Source organism: Meleagris gallopavo, chromosome 10, assembly GCF_000146605.3.
Source record: "Meleagris gallopavo isolate NT-WF06-2002-E0010 breed Aviagen turkey brand Nicholas breeding stock chromosome 10, Turkey_5.1, whole genome shotgun sequence".
Classification (NCBI taxonomy): Eukaryota; Metazoa; Chordata; class Aves; order Galliformes; family Phasianidae; genus Meleagris; species Meleagris gallopavo.
Genome location: NC_015020.2, coordinates 10657005 through 10678929, shown reverse-complemented (window position 1 = coordinate 10678929; position 21925 = coordinate 10657005). Strand labels below are relative to the sequence as shown.

The following is a 21925-nucleotide window of genomic DNA, read 5'->3' as shown; positions in this document are numbered from 1 at the left end:
CTCCTTGTTGCTGGCTGATTGCACCTGACTTGCCATACAGCATGCTCCAGGGCTGGATTGGTGCGTGGCACACTGAGAAGCAATCCAGCTTGCACCTGTGCTGTGTGGTATTTTTTCTAGTAGCAGGTTCAGGGTTTAGTGAAGAAAAAAAAAACCACCAAAAAACCTCTTAAAAAAACCTTTATATTAGAAGTTGTGACTTTCAGCTAAGTGAGGGGTGAAAACATAGCTGTGGGGAGACACAGAGACCTACTTTGAGCTGGTCCTGTGACCACCAACATGTTCCTAATGAGCTGTCTGTCTTCATGCAGTCCACTCACACAACGACTTTCTCCTGGCCATCCTTACTCGATGCCAGATCTTGGTTTCTGCACCAGGTGAGTCCCAAGTTTCATTAAAAGTAATCAGTAAAGCTTTGGCACATATGTTTGGGTTTTGTATGTGGCTGTTCTGTTTGCTGAGCCTTTATATTCCTGTTCCTTTGGCCATGCAGGCAGAAAGGTAGCCAGGTAGTTGTCCAGATGATTTCAGTGTGACATTTTTAAGAGCAGAAAAACAAAGCTGCATTTGCTCTGCTAGAGGCTGATGTGCTGGGTTGCTGTTTGTGGTAAGTTTGATTTCTAGGCAGGTTGTCTGTTGGGCTGTGAGTGCTGAGAAGTGAAGTTAATGGGAGATGCTGCTTTGTGTTTGAAATGCTCTGCTTGCTGTTTCCTTTGTGTTCTGATCTGGGTGGTACCCTCTTTGTTCCTCTCTATCTTGGGGATAACATCTTGGGTTTTCCTGAGTGACCTTGAAATCAAGTATGTATCTGATAGAAAAGTGCTTACTGAATGCTTCCACCTAACTCTTAATTGAGCTGTGGTTAATTAGTCCAACCTTCTGCCCCTTTCATATTAAACCTTTTTAACTGTGTAAGCATTCTGAATGGCTGTTGTCAGACTGACAAGCTATTTTTTGCTTGATCTTCAAAACAACTGTCAATTTAGAGATATGATATGAAGGACAGTCGAGTTGCAATTTAAGATATGAAGCTGCTGTGTGGTAAAGAAGAGAAGATCATTGCAGTTGTGGTGAGCTAAGGACTGAGAAAGCAGTTTTTCCTCTGTGGGAAGTACCTGAAGTAGCTGGGTCTGAGCTCGTGAGGGGGGAGAACTACTGTTCAGGGTCAGGAACATTTCAGTTTTGTGTAAGGGTGAAGCAGTGTTTGCTCTGGCTGGCGCTTGGTTGGCTTTTTCTGAGTGCTGGGCTGGTGGGAGTATAGGTCATAACCCACAGTCTTGGCTTTGGATGGCAGCAGTGGCACTGCTGTATGACTGAAGTTGGGGTTATTTGTTCCTGTGTGTGCTGCTGTGCTGGTCTGTGTGGAGTTCCACTTGTTAATTTATCCAGTCACATAGCTGTGCAGCATTTCTGCAGTTGTTTGGGCAGACTATCTCTACTGACTTGAATAGCTCAGACTATTTTTCCAGGCGGTCTGGAAAAAGTTACTATCTCTTCTCAGAGCCAGCTAGGAATGGGTTAGGTGTTACACTGCTTTGTACTGAGGCTGGTGCTTCACAGGTGCCTTTCATGTGCTCGTTATTTCCCACTTCAGCCTCTTAATTTCAAGTCCTTATAGGGGCTCTCTTGTCCAGTGCAGCTGAAGCTGTTTCAGAGCCCTTGAGGAACCTGTTTCTGTTGGTCAGTGAGGCTGTGTAACTGAGTGGTAGTTGACCACACTTAGCACATGATGGCTATGCTTCCAGGCAAACTCACTGTGCAGATCTGCACAAGCCAGCTTGAAAAAGCTCAGTTTGATCATCTGTATTCCTAGAGGAATGGCTTTGTGCTCTGCAGGTGATGCTGCATGCTGGTGATCTCTTGCAGTTTTGTGGGTGTTTGTTCCCAGCTCGGACCAGTGCAGCTGTTCCATGGAGATGCCTGCATTTTGCCCTCTGACAGATCTGTTGCATGAGCGTTTTGTTTGCCTGTCTGCTGTGTGTGGTGCAGTGGCTTGTATGCCCAGACAGAGGTGTGGTGCAGATGGAGTACTTGATGTTATGCCTAGGTTCACTTTTCCCCTAGCTGCCAACCTGCCACCTGCTGGTTTTTGTCCCTATGAGAATGGGAAGCTAACAGGGCACCTCCAGTGCTGTGCTCTGAGTAGAAAGTGTTCTCTGAATAGTTTATGGAAACAAATTCTTGATACAAGTGTGCTTGAGGCACTTGGTGTGCTGTCACAAATGCTGATGCATGTACTTTCCATCTTCGTGTAAGTGGGACAAGAGGGGAAATAAACATTTTTAAACTGTCATCTTTTAAAAAATAACTTGTATGGTTAGTGGTACACTGGATTGTGGCATTTGGGGTAGGGAGCCTTGCAGGGGGTATTTCAAATGAGAGACTGTAACAGCTGAAGAAAGTAAAGAATCCATCTGTTCCCAATGTTCTTTCTGATTAGTGGTTCCACCTGGCCTTACAGGTGCACAGTGACCGATGGGATCAATACTTACAACTTGCACCTCCTCACTTCACTGGTCGTGCAAATTTCAAATCCCAGTTAAGAACATTTGGGACCTGGTGGTGGGTGAGAGGAAGGCTCACACTACTTGGATGGCAAGAGTGATCGGGGTTTTTGATTCCTGCTCAGCTCCCACAGGACCCTGCGGATTATAAGTCTGATGTAAGTGGTGTGAGAGACTGTTTTCTTTGCTGATCTTTGCCAGCGTTTTCAGGAGTGCTTTTATGTATTTTTTTCCTTCCCTCAGGGGAAATCCTGTTTTTAAAGCCTTTCCTTACTGTTGTGTGGACTTGCTGCTGAGCTGCCTTGTTGGTTGATGGTTGAATACAAGCAGACAGATTAGCGAGATTCCTTGAGTTAATGCATAGCTCACTTGAACTATTACTTTGTTTCCTAGCTAAATGTTAACTAGGAAAAACTTAAACAAGCATTTCTTTTATTTAATGGTCATCTTGAGCCAATAAAGAGATGGTTCGGAGAATTAGAACTCTTGCTGGGATAGCAGGAACTTGCATAATGTTGGGGTTTCCCCCAAGCTTTGCTTTGTGTTCCACGTCTTTTCCAGAGAGTTGAAGAGGGAGGAGAAGGAAGAGAACAGGAGTGTGAGGTGTTACCAGAGGAGGGGTCATTGGAATGTAGTTGACTCAACCCCTGTCCCTAAAGGAAGATCTTGAAACAGATAGAACCCAGAAAGCCATACCCTGACAATCAAAATGAGGAGAATGGGAAAAGGGGGGTGGATGTTTTCCATGCCTGTCTGCTGGGTCCAGTTGGGGGCTCGTGTCTCTGTCCTTTCCTACTTGTGCTGTGCTGCTGCAGTGCATTGGGAGCACCTGACTTACACTGCCCTGCCTGGCAGTGTCACTGCAGAGACCTGGCAGCTTGTGAGGAGAGCTTGGCTACTGCTGCTTATCTCTGAAGGCACGTCAGCAGCTGGTGCTGCAGCTTGCTAACACTGATTCTCCTACTATCAAGATTAAATAAAAGATGGCGAGCGTGTCTGAAACTTGATGGCTGAACCAGCCCAGCTTTGATGACTGGCCAGGAAGGCATATGCTGCTTTTCTTAGAATACTGGAGGGAAATTTTGCTTTCTTCATCTAGTGCTAGTTAGGCTTGTTAATATGGAAACCTAGAAAAGGAGCCAGAATAATTCTGCCCTAGGTTCTTGATAATGGGGAATAGGAAATAGCTTAGAAAAACAGAAAGGCGAAATGCTAAGTTTTAAAGTGCACAGATTGTGAATATGTTGCATCTCTGGGCCCTGTGTGTGAGTAGGAAGGGCTGTGGAGTGGAGAAAGGTCACAAGTGCAGTGTCTGTTCTTAGCACAACCAGCCCTCCCCTCCTGTGCAGGGGCTTTGACCTGCTTACAGATCTCTCCTACGAAGACAGGCTGAGGGAGGTGGGCTTACTCAGCCTGGAAGAGAGAAGGTGCTGGGAAGGCCTCATTGTGGCCCCCCAGTCCTTAAAGGGAGTTTATAGACATGAGGGAGAGTAACTTTTTATATGGGCGGATAGTGATAGGACAAGAGGGAATGGCTTGACACTAAAAGAGGAGAGATCCAGGTTAGATGTCGGGGGAAGCGTTGCATTCAGAGCAGTGAGCTCTGCTGCCCAGAGCTGTGGGTGCCCCAGGCCATGGATGGGCCCCGGGCAGCCTGAACTGGGGATGGGATGGGGGTTATCTTTTGAAGACCCTTCCAACCCAAACCGTTCTATGCATTCAAGGGAGGGGAGTGACTTGTCTGTAAAGAGCAAGCAAAGCATCTTGTGAGAGCAGAAGCATCACCTCTGGACCCTAAAATGTAAGCTGTGAGATTTTGACGGAGGGAGAGAGTGGTCCTTGACATGATTGCCTGTGGTGTTTTCCCACCTTCCCCTTCGATAGGTTCTCTAGTGCAACGTTGTAGTAATGAATAGTGACACCAGTTTTGATTTCTGGAGAGAATATCTTTATTACTTCTTAGTTACCTGCGCTTGATGGTTGGATTTTCACAAGTTTTGTTGTAGAGTGTTGATTTTCAGCTCATTGCTAGGATGTAGGTAAGCTTTAAGAGGGATAGTACACCATCTCTGTGTGTAGGTTGCTTCTAACCTTATCTTAATGGCTGAGCATTCATAAGCTTCAGCTGAATACTCTGATCCTTCAAGTCCTATTAGAGAACACTATGTTCTTGCTCCAGTGATAAGAGTGTGAAGCTGCACGTAGCCAAGGAGTTCAGCTTGCCATGTTCTCTGTAACCAGACCAATAGTTTGGTTGTACGTCTGAGTTCCTGAAAACAGCTAATTAACCACAGTCAGAAGAGCCCACGGTTGGTGTGAGGCTGGGAGAGAACGGGAACTGGCTGGGTTTGCTGTGGTCAGCAAATATGCCTGCGGTTGGCCAGCTGTGGGATGTCTGCTGTGCCTTCTCTGCTTGGTGAGGGAATGGCAGTGAGGTCCTTGGTGTGGGTATGGCACTACTTGGCAGCAGCCCTCTGTGTCCGAGCTGAGTGGTCTGAGCTCCTGGAGCTGGGCAGGGACCTCGTCATAGGGCATGCTTTGCTCACAGCTCAAGAGGAAAAGGTGGTGTTCTCTTTGCAGAGCTGAGGGAGAGCACTGCAGACTGAATGCATAAGCTGCTGCTGTAGCCACAAGAGGGCTGTCCAGGCTTTTGGTTGCAGGAAGAGCTGCTACTTTTTTTATTCTATCAGTGAGCACGTGGACGTCCAGTACAAGGTTGTCTTAAGCTGCAGTGTAGCCAGAGGAATAGCGTGCAGTTCCTGTAAACCTGTCTGTGGAAGCCCGGCAAGGCTGTCCTTGCCAGGAGCTGTGTGATTTTTTTTTTTTGGGGATGTGGTTTGACCTGCTGTGGCTTTTCCCATCAAACAACATACGGTGGATTTCTGGGCCAATCTTATGTTATGCATAAGTGCTGCTCGCTCTTTCTTCAGCTGCTTGCCATCACCCTTCTACTCAGGTGCTGTCCTGCTCCTGGACACACCAGCCTTTGCGGCCTCTCCTTTTCCCTTCAGCATAACATGAACAGTCAGCCTTGACATTTAACAGGAGTCCAAGACAAAGCTTGCTGGAGCTGATGGGAAGCTGTCAAGGCAGATAGACTGGATGGCTCTGTCCTGCTAGTTAGCAAGACTGTGTCTGGAGCTGGTCCATAGAGACCTAGTGAAACAAATGGCTTGTTCCTTCCTTGGGACTTTACTTGGAGGCTACCACCATTGATTTTTGTTGTGTGAAGGTCGTGAGTGCATCAGCCTAGCAAAAGCCAATGAAGGGGAAGGCTGTTGAAAGCATTATTCCCAAAGAACTCTCTGGGCCACGATCATTGGGTTTGGGTTATGGTACAGCCAGGGGGTTAGGGTTTGTGAGGTGCAGCCCAGAGCTACGGGCTCTCCCAAAGGAGGGGTGGATAGCCCAAAGGAGTCCAGCACAAGAAGTACTTCCTCTGGCTCATGGCTCTTGGTCTGGAGTTGTGGCTAAACTGGGGGCTAAATGTGAAGGGCTCTTCTGTGTGTTGTGTCATCCTGGCCCTAAATCAGTAAAGCCTGTCAAACTTTCCTTTTTGCAATTTACAGAAGGTGCTGGATCTCTGCCATGGCCAAGTGGCTCTGCAACCAAACCTGGAAAACCCAAAGGGAAGAAAAAGATTTCGTCAGTGCGGCAGAAGTTTGATGTAAGTGTCTGCAGCCAAATGGTCCTGTGTTACTGAAATTCTGTGGGGGTGAACTGCTGTGCACAGCATATTGTTCTTCTTCCTGCCAAGAGTGATGAAGTTATGTCATATTGATGATGTGTGTCACAAGAGCTGGGAGCTGCTGCTGCTTCTATTTCAGGAACTAACAGAGTAGCTCTGTGGTCACTGCAGTAACTCTTAGGTACATCTTTCATTTGCTTGTTCATCTTCCACATTCTCTGTAATATCTTCACACATCTGTAAAACTCTTGAAGAAACAGTGAGTTCATAGTTATTCAGGCAGAATTGCTTCTTTGTATGCTCCAGCCTGCAGGGTTCCTTACAATCTGAATGGTTAGGAGAAAGAGAAAGCAGAATGTTTTCAGAGAGTGTAATTGCAAAGCATTTTTGGTTCTGAACAAGGATACTGCCTTCTATAGGTGACAGAAATGCACAAGATGTAGTTTGCTTTGCAGCAAAGGGTCTATCTATTGACTTGACACTGTCATGTATCTGTTCTGAAGCTTTCTGTGCTTCCGGATCGGTGTGCCTGGTCTGAAGGAGGACTAGGATGGGGCACTGTGTCTTGTGGGAGGGATTTGATTGGTCTGTTGGAACCGAATTAAGTTTGCTGAAAGGGAGAGTGTCTGTGAAGTGGCTTTGTCAAGTGTTAGACCACATGTTGATCCAGTTCACCTCTCTAATAAGGCAGAAAGCTAAGCAAGCAAAAAACCCCAAACCAACCAAATAAAAACTCCCAGGTTTTTCTTGCTGACTTATTCAGTTGGATCAGCGTTCCTTGTGGTTGGATGGGTGTCAAAGTCAGTGCAAAGAAAGATGAGGAAGCCATGTAGCTGGGTGCAGGGGGAAAGGTGGGCATTTGAGGCTTCTCGCCACTGTGAGAAGTTAGCTTGGCTCAGCCAAAGTGCACCCCCCACCTCTAGTGCAATATTTGGGCTTTATGTGCATCCTTTAGAGGCCAGTGTTTTGGAGGGCTGCAAGTCCAGCTGAAGGCTCATTGTATTTAGAAGCTGTGAAAAATATTTTTCACAGCTGTGGCCTGAATAGAGATGGCAATCCATGTTATCTTCTGTTTTCAAATTTCACTGTGGCTTTTCAGCAGCAAGTGGAGGAGAATCCACTCGTGCAAGTTGTGGTATAGTGGAAGTCTTGGAAACTGTTTTGCTTGAACACCCTTACGTTACACCACATTTTTACTGTGTATTTATGCAAGTACAGGAGTGTTACTGGAATGTCTTATAGCACAAATTACATAAGGCGTATTTTAAGAGGCTTGTGTCTTATTAGTGTAATGCTCCAGTAGTGTGAAGTTAGGAATAAGTGCCCAGATGTTTCCTCACTGATCAGAACAACTGTGGAAATGGCTACAGATTAATTCCAGTTGATTTCTGGTTTCCCAAAATATATTCCTCTTAGAAGTGCTTACATTTGGAAGGTCACTTTTTTTTTATTATTTCCCCTTCCACACATGAAGCTTTCCTGTAATGAAAGCCTAAGTCCTCCAAATTACTGTGAGAGAACCGTGCTTTCACAGTGTTAGTGGGTGGATTGGTTTTTCACTTTGAGTTAAATGCCACACTGTCCTTTGAATAAAGAGGGCCCCTTTTCCTCTCCTGAAACCAAGATGTGAGAAATCCACTTTGCTGTATATTCATTGTTTATATGTCAAGCATGTCCTTGTTATGATCCCTCATAAGAGCCTCGTGGCAGTATTTATTCCATGGCCACTGGTTTATGTCCTGGGGAGCAGGTGTCCTGTGAGTGCTTGGTGAACCAGCTTTGTGGTGTTCCCTTGTGGCTTGGGGATTGGCCAAGCATGATCAAACTGAGATCATCAGTTCCTCTCTACCTTTTTCCTGCTCTGCTTGGGGACTGAGTTCCAAGGAGCCACCACAAAGTGTGGCCTGGGCATAGCATGGGAGCACGTGGATTAGGAAGCGTGCTTCCTTCTGGTGTGAATTCAAGTTCTGGGATATTTTGTCCCTAAGTAACTGCCTCAGTTCTGAAATAATCTTATCAGCTATAATCTTCTCAAACCGATTGCACAGTTACCTGGCTCTGCTTAGAGTATTAGAAGTGCATGGGGAGGTTAGAGCACAAAATCTGGAGCCGAAATGCGGTGAAGCTGTTGTATTTAAATCCTTATTCTTTTAAGATGTGTAAGAATCACTTGATCACATAAGCTTAGGATCGCTGTATTGATTCTTGGTAGGAAACTGTACGTTTGGTAGACAATAGGGTGTATTTTTAGCTAATATCGAAGGGCTTCTGCACAAGAAATGACTAAGTAGATGAGAACTCTGCAGTGTAGAAGGAAGTGACTGAAAAATGTGAAAGTCCAGTAAAGTCATCACTGGCCTGTGCATTGTGAACAAAGGTAAGAGGGACTGTGATTGGCCACACTGGCAACTCGCAGGAAAATGGAATGAGTCAAGCAGGTGGTCAGCACAGAGCAAATGTAGAATTTCTTGCTGCAGAATGTGGTGAATACCTGAGGTATTGGTAGTGCAGAGTGCTGCAAATAGGCTTGTGGGTAGTTAAATGGAAGGACACCAACCCTAGCTCAGAAATTTCACTGAGTTCAGATGAGTATTCTGGGGACAGGTGGGTGTGCTGCTCCCTTTGTCCTGCTGCCATATGTTCTGTGGGTGTTTGTGCTCCAGTTTGAGAAGCAATATTTCATGAGGCAAACTGAAGCCTGACCAAGTTAACATCATCTTATGCTCTGATATTGTGTTGATCGCAGCACCGGTTCCAGCCTCAGAATCCACTGTCTGGAGCCCAGCAGTTTGTGGCTAAAGATCCTCAGGAGGATGATGACCTGAAGCTGTGCTCCCATACCATGATGCTTCCCACGCGTGGCCAGCTAGAAGGAAGGATGATTGTAACTGCATATGAGCATGGGCTGGACAACGTCACAGAGGATGCGGTGACAGCTGTGGTTTATGCTGTAGAGGTGAGACTGGGCTGTGCAGCCCTGGTGTTCCCATTACACCAGCAGCAAAAGTCTCTGTGTGCAGTATGGGGCACACGCAGCCCCCCTCACTAGAGGGGGGTTGTGCTGCTTTAATTGCCCAGCTGCCTCACGAGGAGTGAGATTGGAATCAGAGGGGTTTGTGCCATTGGAGATGCTAACATATTGGATTTGTGCTTGTGAGGGTTAAATGCGAAGTGCTTGCTTATGGAGAGCTCTTAGGTACACTTGAGTAGCTAGTTTGGAAAATGCTGTTCCCATCATTGAAAAGAGAATGACATCTTCTTAAGGAGTTTGACTTAAAATAGATCCATTACATATGAAGGTGTCTGGCCTGGAAGTAGCAGAATCAAACAGTACTTGCATGAACTGTCTGCTGGAGCTGCTGGCTGGCAGTGTGTTACCAGGCGTCTCCCAGTCAGGCCCCGTGGTGCAGCTGTTAGTTAGCTCTCTGGGGATTGCTTCCCCAAACTGTGGTGTTAGATGCCAACCTCAGTCCCCTGTCTGGGAGTGAGGTCGTGCTAGGAAGCAGTTCCAGACAGTTGTTTCTCCAGCAGCTTCCAGACGCCTCAACAGCCTGAAAAAATGTGTGGCTTTTCATTGTAGTTCTAGAGCCAATATTTCAGTATGAGCACAGCATTGAGTGTGAGCTATAAAAACTCTTGAAAGGGATTGGGCTGGGAATTTCCTAGCATTTAAGAAAACTCTTTGTGACATTTGAAGTAGCACATCATATATTAGCCTGTGAACTGTGCTTTAAAATGCAGAGCCACGTTCTTTGTTTCCAGCCTGTATCAGGTGGTTAAGTGAAAATACTCTGCCTGCCTACATGTTGTCTTTAGGTCCTTGTGGTTATGGCAGAACTGGTCTCATCGCTCTGTACTTCTCTGAGCTGTAGTTTGGTAGGATGAGTTAATCAGCATGCTTAACAAGAATGTTTTTCATTCCAGAACCATCTTAAGGACATTCTGACATCTGTAATATCCAGACGAAAAGCCTATCGGCTGCGAGATGGCCACTTCAAGTATGCCTTTGGAAGCAATGTTAATCCTCAGCCATACCTGAAGAACAGTGTTGTTGCTTATAACAATTTAATTGAGTGGTAAGGAGCTTTCAGCACACCGTTAGTTTCAAATGTAATTTGCTAGTCTTGATGTTACTGTTGTTCAGTTTTAATTCTCACTGAGTGGGATCTATTAATGGTGTTCAGCTTTCATTTGCTGTATGCTGAACAGGGAGGAAGGATGTGGGGATTTTTCAGCAGCAGAGTTCAGGACAATGTTAAGTCTCTTTCTGGCTACCTTATCAGTTTATCAAGGTGACCCCTGACCCTCTGAATGTTATTAATTATTGCTTGGAGCAAGTGATGCAGGAGTTCTTCTGGTTTCAGGGAAGAGGCCTCTGGGCAGAAGAGCAGTATTGTTGCTTACAACAATTTAATTGAGTGGTAAGGAGCTTTTCAGCATGCTGCTAATTTCAAATGTAATTTGCTAGTCCTGAAGTTACTCAGTTCAGTTTTTCTTCTGACTGAGTGGAATCTGCTAACTGTGGTGTTTAGCTTTCACACACTATGAAAGCAGCAGGGCAGAGCTTTGTTTGGGTACTGCTGTTGTACCATCAGGCTGAGATGCAGATGAGGACTTCTGAGGAGCTGCAGTCTGTCATTTCTTGTGTCCACACGTATTAATGGTTTTTCTGCAGGCCTTTCCACTTGCAGAGCTTCAAGCTCATCTGGTTTTGCAGTGTCAGTGTCAAACAGCATATGCTATGTGTCAGGCAGTGCATGTGTGTATGGTGAGGCAGTTGTTTGTCCATGACAGAGCTTCTAGCATTTCACAGGAGGTCGTGGGTGTTCTAAGGCTTGGTTATGGTACCACAAATGGAATCCATTCCGAACGACTCTGCCTAATAGCTAATGTCTCTCAATTGAGTGTTGTGGGTGCCTTCATTTTTTAGGCTGGGTGGAAACTTGGTTGTGAATAGCAAAGGTTACCAGCTCACAATAAAGTACAAAAAGTAAAGTACAGGTCTGAGGGATGCTGAAGATCAGTTTTCATTGTTTTTATTAAACTGAAATTTGTTAAGAGACTTTAATTAGAACTGATAGAATTTGATATACGCAAAGGCTATGTTAACATATAACAAAGCAAACCCTGGGGCTGAGCCCCTGCTGTGTTACTACCAAAGCTAGTGCTGCTTTCGTGACTGGAAAGTTTTACTGCTTGCTGTCTGCAGCCCTCCAGCCTGTGTGACACCTTCTGCTGGTCAGAGTGTAGCCCCTCAGCCCCCACCCGATGATGCGGAGCAGCAGGCAGCGCTACTGCTGGCATGCTCTGGAGATACTTTGCCAGCATCCCTCCCTCCAGTGAACATGTATGACCTTTTTGAGGCGTTGCAGGTAAGCTTTTTGCATCACGCTTTGTGACCCGGGGCAGTGCTGTCCTGTGTATCAGCTGCCACTCTTGGATTTAGTTTATGTGCACAGAGGGGAGTTTGATTTCATCCTCCCACAGTCAGTTTCCTTATTTCTCTCTCAAACTTATTATTTGGCTTTGACTTGCTCCCACTATTAGGGAACAGCTAACAAAGTCAACTCATGGTGTAATGCCTTTTCTGTCCCCCTTGGTCAGAGAGTTGATGAGGAAATCCTTGTCTCTACAAAAGAATGCTTCCTCCTCTGACAGCAGTGCAGCAGAGTGCCCTCCCTGGCATGTCCCTTTTTCCTCTATGTGCCACATGGGTGCTTAGAAGAATACTGGATCGTGCATGCAGGCTGTTGCAGTGGGTTATGTGTGACTGCCCCGGCGAGGTGTCTGAGGTACTGTGGGTGAATATTCCTTCAGAGATGCCTGTTTGTGGGTCCCTCTCTGGCAGTGCTGGGGCCCAGCAGGCTAATTTGAATGCCTGAAGCTAGCTGTGAGAAATTCCACCCCCTCCTCTCCCACCTTGTTCTTTACTGCTTTGAGCAGGCCTTGAGGTAAAAGCCTCAAGGCTGTGGAAGCAGAACTTTAAGAAATGTAATTGAGCATCTGGGCTGTGTGTTAGGCCAAGTAGAATTGTATTCTGTGTGTTTTTGGAGCAAGATGTCTTTACCCTGCTACTCCATTACAAAGTAGTGTAACAGACTGTTCTGTGTTGGCAGGTTACAACTCTCCTTGTCTGTGACAGCCTGTGTTCCTGCTCTGCAGGGCTGGCTCTGATCATCTTGCAGGTTCTTCCATGGGCAGTGTGGGGAAATGAGTATGAAAGAGTGAAACTTTCTTTCTAACTTACCTCTAGGTACACAAGGAAGTTATTCCTGCACACACTGTCTACGCCCTAAACATTGAGAGAATTGTCATGAAACTCTGGCATCCAAACCATGAGGAGCTGCAGCAGGATAAGATCCACCGCCAGCGCCTGGCAGCAAAGGAGGGCCTTCTACTCTGCTAGAGCCTGGCAGCCACGTCAGGCCCCTGATGGCTGCTGTGCTGTTCCTTGGACTTGATGCTGGGATGCTTCTTAAAATCCCATGCCTATGCTTCAAGGAAGATGTAAGTTAGGAGTCAGCTTTTCCTATGGAAATACTACTGAGGTAATGTAAGTGGTACACTTTCTCTGCTTCCCAAGAGTCTTGTGCCATGGAGTGCTTGCAGCAATCCCACTAAATTGGAAAGGAGGAATGAGATTTGTTTGCAAAAACTGTTTTGTTGTTTTTTGTTGGTTTTTTTTTTTAATAAATGTGAGGGTGTAGAGTTGGTTTTAAATAGTGTGTGTGTCTATTTGTGAACGTGATAACTGTCTCCTTGCCATCCCCCTAAAGTAGTTTCCCTTCTGAGCTCAGCCTGCATGAGCCTTGTCCAGCTTCTCTTGCAGTTGGTGGGATCCTTTCCATTCATTTAAGTGGAAACAGTTGACTGCTAGGACATAAAGATGAACAGTTGAATAAATTGACACGTTGAGGAAACTTTGGATTAGAAGATGAGAAAACAAGGTAAAAAGGAAAAGCCTTTTCTAGCCTGTCTTCTGAATTATTTTGCATTACAATAATATGACAGATGAGCACCAGCTGTCATGGGGTCTCTCACCAGTTACTAAAATAGTAAAATCAGGGTTCTGGGTAGTGTTTTCCCATCAGCCTAGTCCTTGTCTAATCTTATTTTAGGGTAGTGTTCTAACATTCCAGGAGCTGCTTGGACTTAGGGCAAGAAACAGCCTCTGTGCCTATCGGTACAGCTAAGGATTCAGACATCCCAGCAAGCAGCTTCACCATCCCTGAGATGGGATAGCAAATTCAGTCTTAATTTTGCAGGGAGCCATTCGGCTCAGGCTGTATAAGGGAATGGACTCTGCATATGGTGTTCCAGCTGCATTACTGTCTCGTGTCATCTCTACTCTTTAGGTGCCAAAGAGAATGGGCTTATGAAGGCATATTAAGCATTCTTATATTAGAAGTTAATTCACTGTGTTTTTAACCATATCTATAACATATCTGCTGAAAGATGACTTGGTTCTTTGTTCTTGTGCCATCTGGATAGTGGAATTGGAACTGCTTCCTCAGGGAGAAAATGGAAGAGGAAGCTTATAAATCCTATTCATTCTGCTTTTCCTTTGGAAAGTATTTGAAAAAGAGAACTAATTTTTTTTCCCTTGCCCATGCAATTTCCTTTGCTGTTGCACCCTTGAGAACTGAGGAGAATGTGTATCCATAATGTGTTTCTTGGTTACCTGCCTATAACTTAATTTCATGAATCAGTGCTTGTGTTAGACCAGAGCTGCAGCAGGGAGCTGTGCAGGTGGTTCTCCTGCATCCTCTTGAGGGATGTGCACTGGATTTAGGCATAGCAAGAGGCAGTGTCTGTACAGATAGCAGCAGCTCCTGTCCTGAGAAGATCACTTCAGGATAATGGAGAAGCTGGGAAAGGCAACAGTAGAGAACTCAGTAGGGTCTGGCAGAATGTGAGCAGCTCTACACTTGGTAGGTTGTATTTGCTGAGGCAGGGCAGTGTGGGGTTGAGCGAGAGGGTAGTGGGAGGGAGGAGAATGAAGGCTTTGGTCCCCTACCGTCTTCTGCCATTTTTGTATAGTTGAGGGCTCAATCTGAAGTGGCTTGGTATGCTTATCTTAAAAGTTTACCCCAGTGACTTTTTACATTGTAGATCTTAAAACTAACACTGAACCTATATAGCTGTATATGGTGAGCTCTAGCTACCCAAAGTATGGACTCTGGAGTGTGGGAGGGGGATTTCCCACATAATTGTTGTTTCCGGTGTAAAATGAAAGCACTGAGTTTGTTTGCTAGAAACTTTGTGGCAGCTGTGAGGATTTCAGGTCTGAAGGGAGCACGGAGCCTCTGAGAGCATCACAAGTGAGTTCCAAAACACAATATGAGACAAGCAAAAGAAGTGCTGCTCTCTTTTGTTTGTATGTGCTAGAAGGAAGGCTCTGCAGGCAGAGCCTCTTGTTCTGAAGAGCTGAGTCGTCAATTCCACACTACAGCAAGCAGGTTAACTGGGACACCTGCTGCACAAAAAAAGCTTGAATAAGGAAATTGTCAGCTCTGTTTCATAGGGTGGGAGATTTGTGCCCCAAGACCCATGTAGGGTGAGCTTGACATAAACTCTTCCTGATGGATGTTATTTCTAAAAACTTACAATGGAAGCTTTCAGTTATCTTTGGCAATCTGTCCTGCTTTCCAGTCATCTTCACCACTGAAGGCTTTTTCCACAGTCCTGCACCTTTCTTTGCATCAAGAATTTCTCACTGTAGCATAGGCTAGAGCTTCTTATCATACTCACTGTCGAGTTTTCTTTTAATCTGTGGGGGGAAAAAAAAAAATCACTGTATTTGTGAATGCCCAGGAGCCCCATACTGGGGTTTGAAAAAGGTTCTGCTCTCCTCCTGGAACAGGGAAGCTGGGCTGGATCAGGTCAATGCACCCATCCTGTCTGAGAAGGCCAATATTTACCAAACCTTGAGGCAAACACAGGCTCAAGGGAATGTGATTTACTTGGTAATCATCCCCACCTTACTTGCACAGCTGCAAGAAGTTTGCAAGAAACACACATCACTTGTGTCTCACTTGATAGGGAGACACAAGGAGATCTTAGTTCATGTTGAGAGAGCAATGCTAGCTGGTTTCCTTCAAGACTTTCTTTTGAGGAGTTGTGTGATGTGTCTATGCATCCCTCACATGCTCTAGGTGAGGCTGTTTGTCAGGGACAAGGTGCAGGTTTCTGCTGGCCAGCCCTGAGCAGCTTCTGTAACTTACCTGCAGTCCTGGGACTGAGTTTGGTTGTAGTCGAAGGTTCTAATCAGATGGCTTTCTTTTTTCCTAATTCACAACAGGCTGAAGTAGAGTTGAGTTTTAACTGTATGAATCTAACTGTAAGAATAATCTTTTCACTGAGAAATGCTGCATGCAAGTGAAGTTCTCTTTTACAGTATTTTCAATATTTTCAATTAATTTATTGCTGGGAAATGAACTTGTGTCTCTAGATAGCATCTGGCTGATGGGGTTTTCCTCACTCATAGACTGAGGATGCTCATGTGAAGTCTTGGAGGCCTGTACTTGTTCTAGCTGAGGGCCATGTAAGCTAAAAGGGTTATGTGTTTGAGTGGTACAAGCTGGGTCTCTTGTTGAAGCACTGGCCTTCCTGTAACAGTGGGGGTACAGCATGTTGAAAGAATTGGAAAGCATTGCCCTACATCCTCCCCTTTCCTTTGCTGCTGGCTGGCCAGGAAGGTGCTTGAGGGCTCACATAGCCACCTCTGGTGCTGCAGGGATCATCACTGAAGACTGTCAGCTCAGTGACTGCCTTGACTGCTGTACGTTATAAAAGGGCTAGCTATTATTAAAGCATTGTTTCCATTTGAATTGCTGAAACCAGTTTCCTGTTGGTGGGTTTTTCTATGTCTTTGTTGCATTTAAAAGTGCCCGGAATCAGATATCTGTTTCTGTGCAATGACATGCCACTTCTGAAACTCCACTTTGATAAGCAGAAAGAGAAGGGGAGCTGGGGCCACCTTTGCCTACAGGAAAGGCTGCTGGTTGTGCCATGGAACAACCCATAACCTTTTCCAGCCCTATGATGACCTTCAGCCCTTGCTCTAGGGTGCTGCAGCCAGGTTCCCATCCAAGTATGAGCTGTGGCCCTTTTTCCTCATTCTTCCTTATGCCTCCTGCCTTGTGCCATGCAGTAAGGTGCTGTTACATACTACATGGTGGCTTGGCCCTGTCTGATGAGTCTTCCCAGCACCTTCTAGAGTTGTCGCTCTGCTGCAGCTGATGGTAGATAAGCCTGCTTTTGAGAGCTTTCCATTTGTCTGCTGGACAACAGCAGTCTCCCAGGGTGCTTGATGTCTGTCTCAGGAGTGGAACAGGGTCTAGTAAAGCCAGCAGGGAGTAGGTGTTGCTGTGAACTATGGACTTGTTTCTCAGATATTTGTACTTTGTTATTAAACTGTGTGAAATGCTGATGGTAGCAGATACTCTCATGTTGCTTTAGGGAAAAGCAACATTTCAGACGTTTTCCACTGAAACTTTCATTTCTTATTAGAAATGCTATTTTCCCACCAGAAAGAAATCACAAGGCAGATCAGCCTGCTTTATATTTACCTCTGCCCTCGCTTTCTCCAAAATATTCACCAAAAAATTGTTTCAAGTTGTCATATTTGTTTGTTTTTAAAGCCTGTCACGGATTAAGTTTTGGTTTCAGACTAATGCTCACCCACCAGCTTTCTCGCCGTTCTCATCCACTTACAACCTCCAGGGTTGATGTTCAGATATAACAGTCTTTTGGGCTTAAGTAGGCTCTCATAAAATTGAGATTGGCTTGGGTTAGAAGGGACCTTAATGCTCACCCCGTTCCAACCCCTGCCATGAGCTGGCTGCCTCCCACCACATTAGGCTTCCAGGACCCCATCCAACCTGGCCCTGGGCATCTCCACCTCTTCTGGGCTGCCTCTGTCAGTGCCTCACCTCTAGTCGTCTTTGTGTTGCAGCTGTGTGCATCTCTCCTGTGGCTGGCCCTGTTCTTGCCCTACAGCAGTGCAGTGCCCCATGGAGCAGCCTGGCCCCTGTGTATGAGGTGCCTTGCTGAGATATGGCTCCCTTTCCTGGCCCATATTTGAAGGGAAAGGATGTGCCACTGCCTGACCCCACACCCCCACTTACAGCTGAGCTAAGCATCCTGGAGCTGTTCACACAGCAGCTGCATTATCCCTTTGCTTTAGGTTTCTCAGTTTCACTCCTGCCTGCTGCAAAGGCAGCACTGCTGATGCGCAAGCAGAGCATCCTGTTTCCAAAACAGCTGGTGTAGTCCTGCCATCTTCAGCATCCTTGTTCCCAAAGGAAGACAGCAAAGCATTGGAGAGGCAGAAGGGATTGCAATATTCTCACCCACTCATTCAATCCCCTTCACCTGTGTGTGGAGGTGGGGTTGTGCATTGTAGGGTGCTGCAGGATCCTAATACTGTGTTCCTGGAGCTGCCAAGAAGAAACAGTGTAGGAAGCCACACATATCGGCTGTCAACTGAGCACTCAATTTCAAAACTAAGTCATGGCATGGCAGACACTGAGCTGCATGGGGCATGGTGTAGGAAGTTGCCACTGACCATGGGCTGTGCTGTATGCTGCACCCATTGCCTTGCATGTTACTCCTGGTTTCAGGGACTGTGGCCCCTCTTCACTCCACTTGGGCAATAACAGGGACAGTTTGCGTTATTTTAGACTTCAGGACACCCAGAGTTAGAAAAAACAGAAGAGGAAAAGACAAACACCTTTCTGTAGGCGTGAGTATACACACACACACAGAGCACCCTCCCATGCTGAAGGCCCAGCTGATCCCTACTGTGGTTCTGTGGACTGACTCACCCCAGGAGGGCAGTCCCAGCCTCCAGGGGCTTGCTGGATGCATTCAAACCTATGAAGAGAGCAAGAAGATGGTGTGCCACATACAGAATGCTGTCCTCCACTGAGATATTCAAGGGAGGAGCTGGTCCCCGAAGAGCCAACTGCCTTAAAACTCAGCATCAACAGCCAAATCCTATATAGAAAAAAAAGCAAATAAAGGCTGAGGATCTAGCCTAGGAGTAATGGGAGGTGACTGAAGGGAGGCCAAGGAGTTGCTTCCCTTCCTTCTCCCCCAATCTGTTTTTCCCATTAAGAGTCACTGGCATTGCCACCCTGCCATCCTGTGCTGCTGTCTGTCATTGAACAGGAGCCCATTGAACAGGCTGCGAGGTCTGAGCAGCCCATACCTGATGGGCAAGCACCAAAAAGCTCTGGAGGTAGAGTGACCCTTTTCTGACAATAGAGGCAGGTAGGTGGCACCTAGGTGGAGCACACCCCTGTGTGATCCTTGCTAACAACAAAGGCATAAACTGAGGCAGGAGCATCCTTCCCTGTATCTGAGGGGACACAAGCCCCACCTGATTCCGGATCCCTTGCTGGCAGTGGGGAAGTGGTACTGAGTCCGTTGGGTGCCATGCTGCTGCTGGTGCAACTTGCTGCTGCAGGGATGGGGATGGAACAGGGCACAGAGCCACACAGGTGGCCTGGAGGGCAGCACAGGCACAGCCATCCTGCTGGGCTGTGTGGGAGCTCCAGGCAACCCGGGCACCAGAACCTCACGTGAGACATCAAAGAGCCTGAGGTAGCGCAAGATGCAAATGAGCAATACCTCAGAGCTGGTGCTTAACCACAGCTGTGCTTCTGCATGTGCTGTGGAATAACATGACGTTTCCCTTTTCTGAAGCTCCCCGTGTGAGCTCATGCCTTCTCCCGCAGCACCCTGTGGGGCTGGATTCAGGCTCAGCCTCAGCTGAGCTCTGCAGGGCCATGAGCACTGCAGGAACCTCCAGATCAGCCCTGAGGTGCAAGGGGCAGCACCAGAGAGCCATGGGTAATGCATGGCTCTAGGGATGCCTCTGCTGGCATTACAACAAGGGTGTGCTGCTGGTACCCCAACCCCTCTGTCCATCACAGTCTCAGAAATGGACTCCTAACACCACTTTTGCTTCTAATAAATGGAAGTATGTAGAAAACAACCCAAAGCATGGACTTACTTCATAGATCCTGCAGCCACTGGAGACCCCTTGTGCATAGCCTGCTCTCCCTTTATTCATGTTGTTGTTTGTTATTCTGTTATTAAGCCTGGGCAAAGCTCCAAGATTATTACTCATGGAATCTTTCCGGGCCTTTGCTGGCTCATTCTTTAATGGTTTCCGACAATGACAACTGTAGAGAAAAAAAAAACAGTGGATGCCCCTCAGAGCCTGCACTACAGCAGACAGCTGTGGAGCAGGAATGAGTCCTCCCCCAGTGTTTTCTCAAAACAACCATCCAGTCCCTCTGGAAGTGTGGCCTCAGCCTCACGTTGCCCTCTGCGTTGGGCTGATGCTGGGGACCAGGCTGACCTCGCGTCTGGGCACTGAGGGCACTGTAGTAGCATCTCCTGCTACCTCTGAGGTATGGAGCTGCTACTGCTTTCAAAACTGAAACCAGGGAGGGAAGAAATGCTAAGGATCCCTTTCAGATAGCAGAGCATGGAGGCATGTCTAAGGCATGTCAGGGCATAATAGCAGTGCCACCTGCCTTGCGCTGCTGAAGCAGGTGCATGCTGTACTCTGGCTCATTTACAGTCTGGAGAGACGGAGCTGCAAGTTGGGGTTGCTGCGTGAAGCTCTGCTTCCCCATGTGCTGCCCCACGTGCTGCCCCAGTCCCTGCAGAAATCCCCCCCAAGCCTCCCCCTGGCTCCATGGTGGCCGTGTGGGGCTGGGAGGCAGCAGCTAAGGCTGATGCGTGGTGCACTCCATGGGGGGAATTCCTCAGCAGTTTAGCCACATCTTCACACTGTCCCTATCTGTGGTTTTTCTGCTCATTTCAGACGTGAGTTTTCTATTTTTGAAGTACCTCATCTCACGTCTAATTCTCTCATGGGATCACTAGCCTGAAGCTCACCGCTTCACGTCTCTGCTATGCCCTACTCCTACCTGGTGCTGAGCTTACCCAGTACGCAGGTCTGGGGTCTTGCTGGGCACAAGAGTGCTGCTTTTTCATTTGCTGGTGCCAGTGAGGAGCTGGTGGTGTCTCGGTAAATGAGATCTCTATCTTCTCATACATCTTCCTGTAGATTTTATGAGAGCTCTTTGTTTCAGACTCATCTTGGTGAGTCAGAGCACCGGAGGGCAGAGACCCAAGGCAGCAGCCCCCAGCCGGGGACACAGCTGGCCTCCAGCCATGTGCGGGGTGGGAAACACTCCCCCAAAAGCTGATGAAGAAATAACACGGCTGCCGGCCAGATGACTGGAGTAGGTCATCTTTCCTACAGTCACAACCGTTGGCATCACAGGCGTGAAGCTGGTAGCAGTGGCAGGGTTAGGGCTGAGGTCATCAAGGGCAGGGGCGTACCCCAGTGCTGGCACAGACCTGCAGAAGACAGGTTAGTGGTGAGAACAGCTCAAACCCACACCACCATCTCACACTCCTGTGCTTGCAGATTTCCTTTTTTTTTTTTAGAAAAAATAACACAGTAGGTTAATAGCCCTTTTCCCAAAGACAGCTGCACAGATGAGGCGTGCTTCTCATTGGATAGTAGAATCTTGGTGAAGGACTAAAGAAAAGAGAATCATATACAAGCCTAACAAGAAGCAATATTGCAACACAGCAGTGTGACATAGTCTGGAGTTCCTCACCACTGGTAAGGACCTTTCAAAACATCCAAATTGTTACAGTTTGTATGGGAACACAGTACTGCTTTCAGGAACATGGGGACTGTGAGGGAAAGAGCTGTTACTTCAGCTGCACCTTGAGCACCTTGGCTGCTCTCCATGAGGACGACTGTGGCTGACCTTATCAAGTTGATGCATGACAGAGCCATCACCATCCTACTGCTGCTGCTCCCCATGATCAGGAAATGATCAGTTTATCCTCTTTTGGACCTTGCAAGAGCACTAGTCTCAGAGAAAGTCAAGATCCAGTAACTCGAAGGAATTCATAATGCAAGAACCCATGGGAAACCCAAGACAAACAAACACAGGGCATGTGACACTGCTGAGTAACCACAAGTGTAAGCACCAGAGAGCAATGCTGCTCTCCTGGGAGCTTACACGATTCCTTGCTGCAGCCACCTGCTGCAGAGGAGCTGGCTTCCCAAACAGTAAGTGCCTCCAGCAGCTTACCCATGCCTGCGAGTCTGAAAGCCAACCTCATCACTTGGTTGCCTCCCCTGTGGCCAGATCGCATCTCTGCATCAGAATCTAGCTGAGGATGGGATCCTAATCTTTAGCAGCCTAGAACTGGATTTGAGACTTGGAAAAGATGCAGGCAGCCTGCCTGCCCTCCTTGGCCAGGGCTTCCCAAAGGCGGGTGATGCGATTAGGAATGACAAAGTTTGCTTAAACTGCACATTCGCTGGATAAAATGGTAGCTGGAAGAGTGCCAAGAAGTGCCATGGCTCTTTGGGGATGCTAGGGGAGTTTTAGCACCCAAGTTCGGCTCTTAGCCAGGGACTGTTGTGTGACTCAGGCTGCCGGTTGGCCATGCAACTGCCTGCAGACACACATTGCACCTGAACGTCTCCAGCCAACACCGGCAATTCTGTTTCTTCCAACCTCTATTCTGCACAAGTCATAGTGGTATTGATGATATCACTGGCTGGAGAGACATGACTGCGCCCTCTCCTAGCACTACGCAGATGACTCCACTGCATTATCAGCTGAACTTCTCTGGGATTTTTTTAAATTTTTTTGTTCAACCACCAATTACCTTCTCCCTC

General features: G+C 47.0%; 1 protein-coding gene and 1 long non-coding RNA gene across 3 annotated transcripts; one reads left to right on the top strand and one right to left on the bottom strand.

Moving 5' to 3' along the window:
- The first annotated feature begins 436 nt into the window (after positions 1–436).
- Positions 437–13087, top strand: TADA1 (transcriptional adaptor 1). Its single transcript, XM_031554819.1, has 6 exons — positions 437–607; positions 6074–6171; positions 8939–9148; positions 10117–10268; positions 11402–11564; positions 12446–13087. The coding sequence occupies exons 1-6, from the start codon at positions 586–588 to the stop codon at positions 12596–12598; spliced, it is 798 nt and encodes a 265-aa protein (XP_031410679.1). The 5' UTR covers positions 437–585; the 3' UTR covers positions 12599–13087.
- Positions 13087–21903, bottom strand: LOC109369241. 2 transcript variants are annotated; one of them, XR_002118049.2, is made up of 4 exons: positions 20158–21903; positions 19214–19385; positions 18021–18192; positions 13087–14962 (listed from the first exon to the last, which is right to left on the bottom strand). It is a non-coding gene; the product is annotated as an uncharacterized LOC109369241 (long non-coding RNA). The 2 variants fall into 2 exon arrangements; XR_004160762.1 differs by lacking the exon at positions 18021–18192 and having other exon boundaries at positions 13091–14962; positions 20158–21894.
- Between the last annotated feature and the right edge of the window lie 22 nt (positions 21904–21925).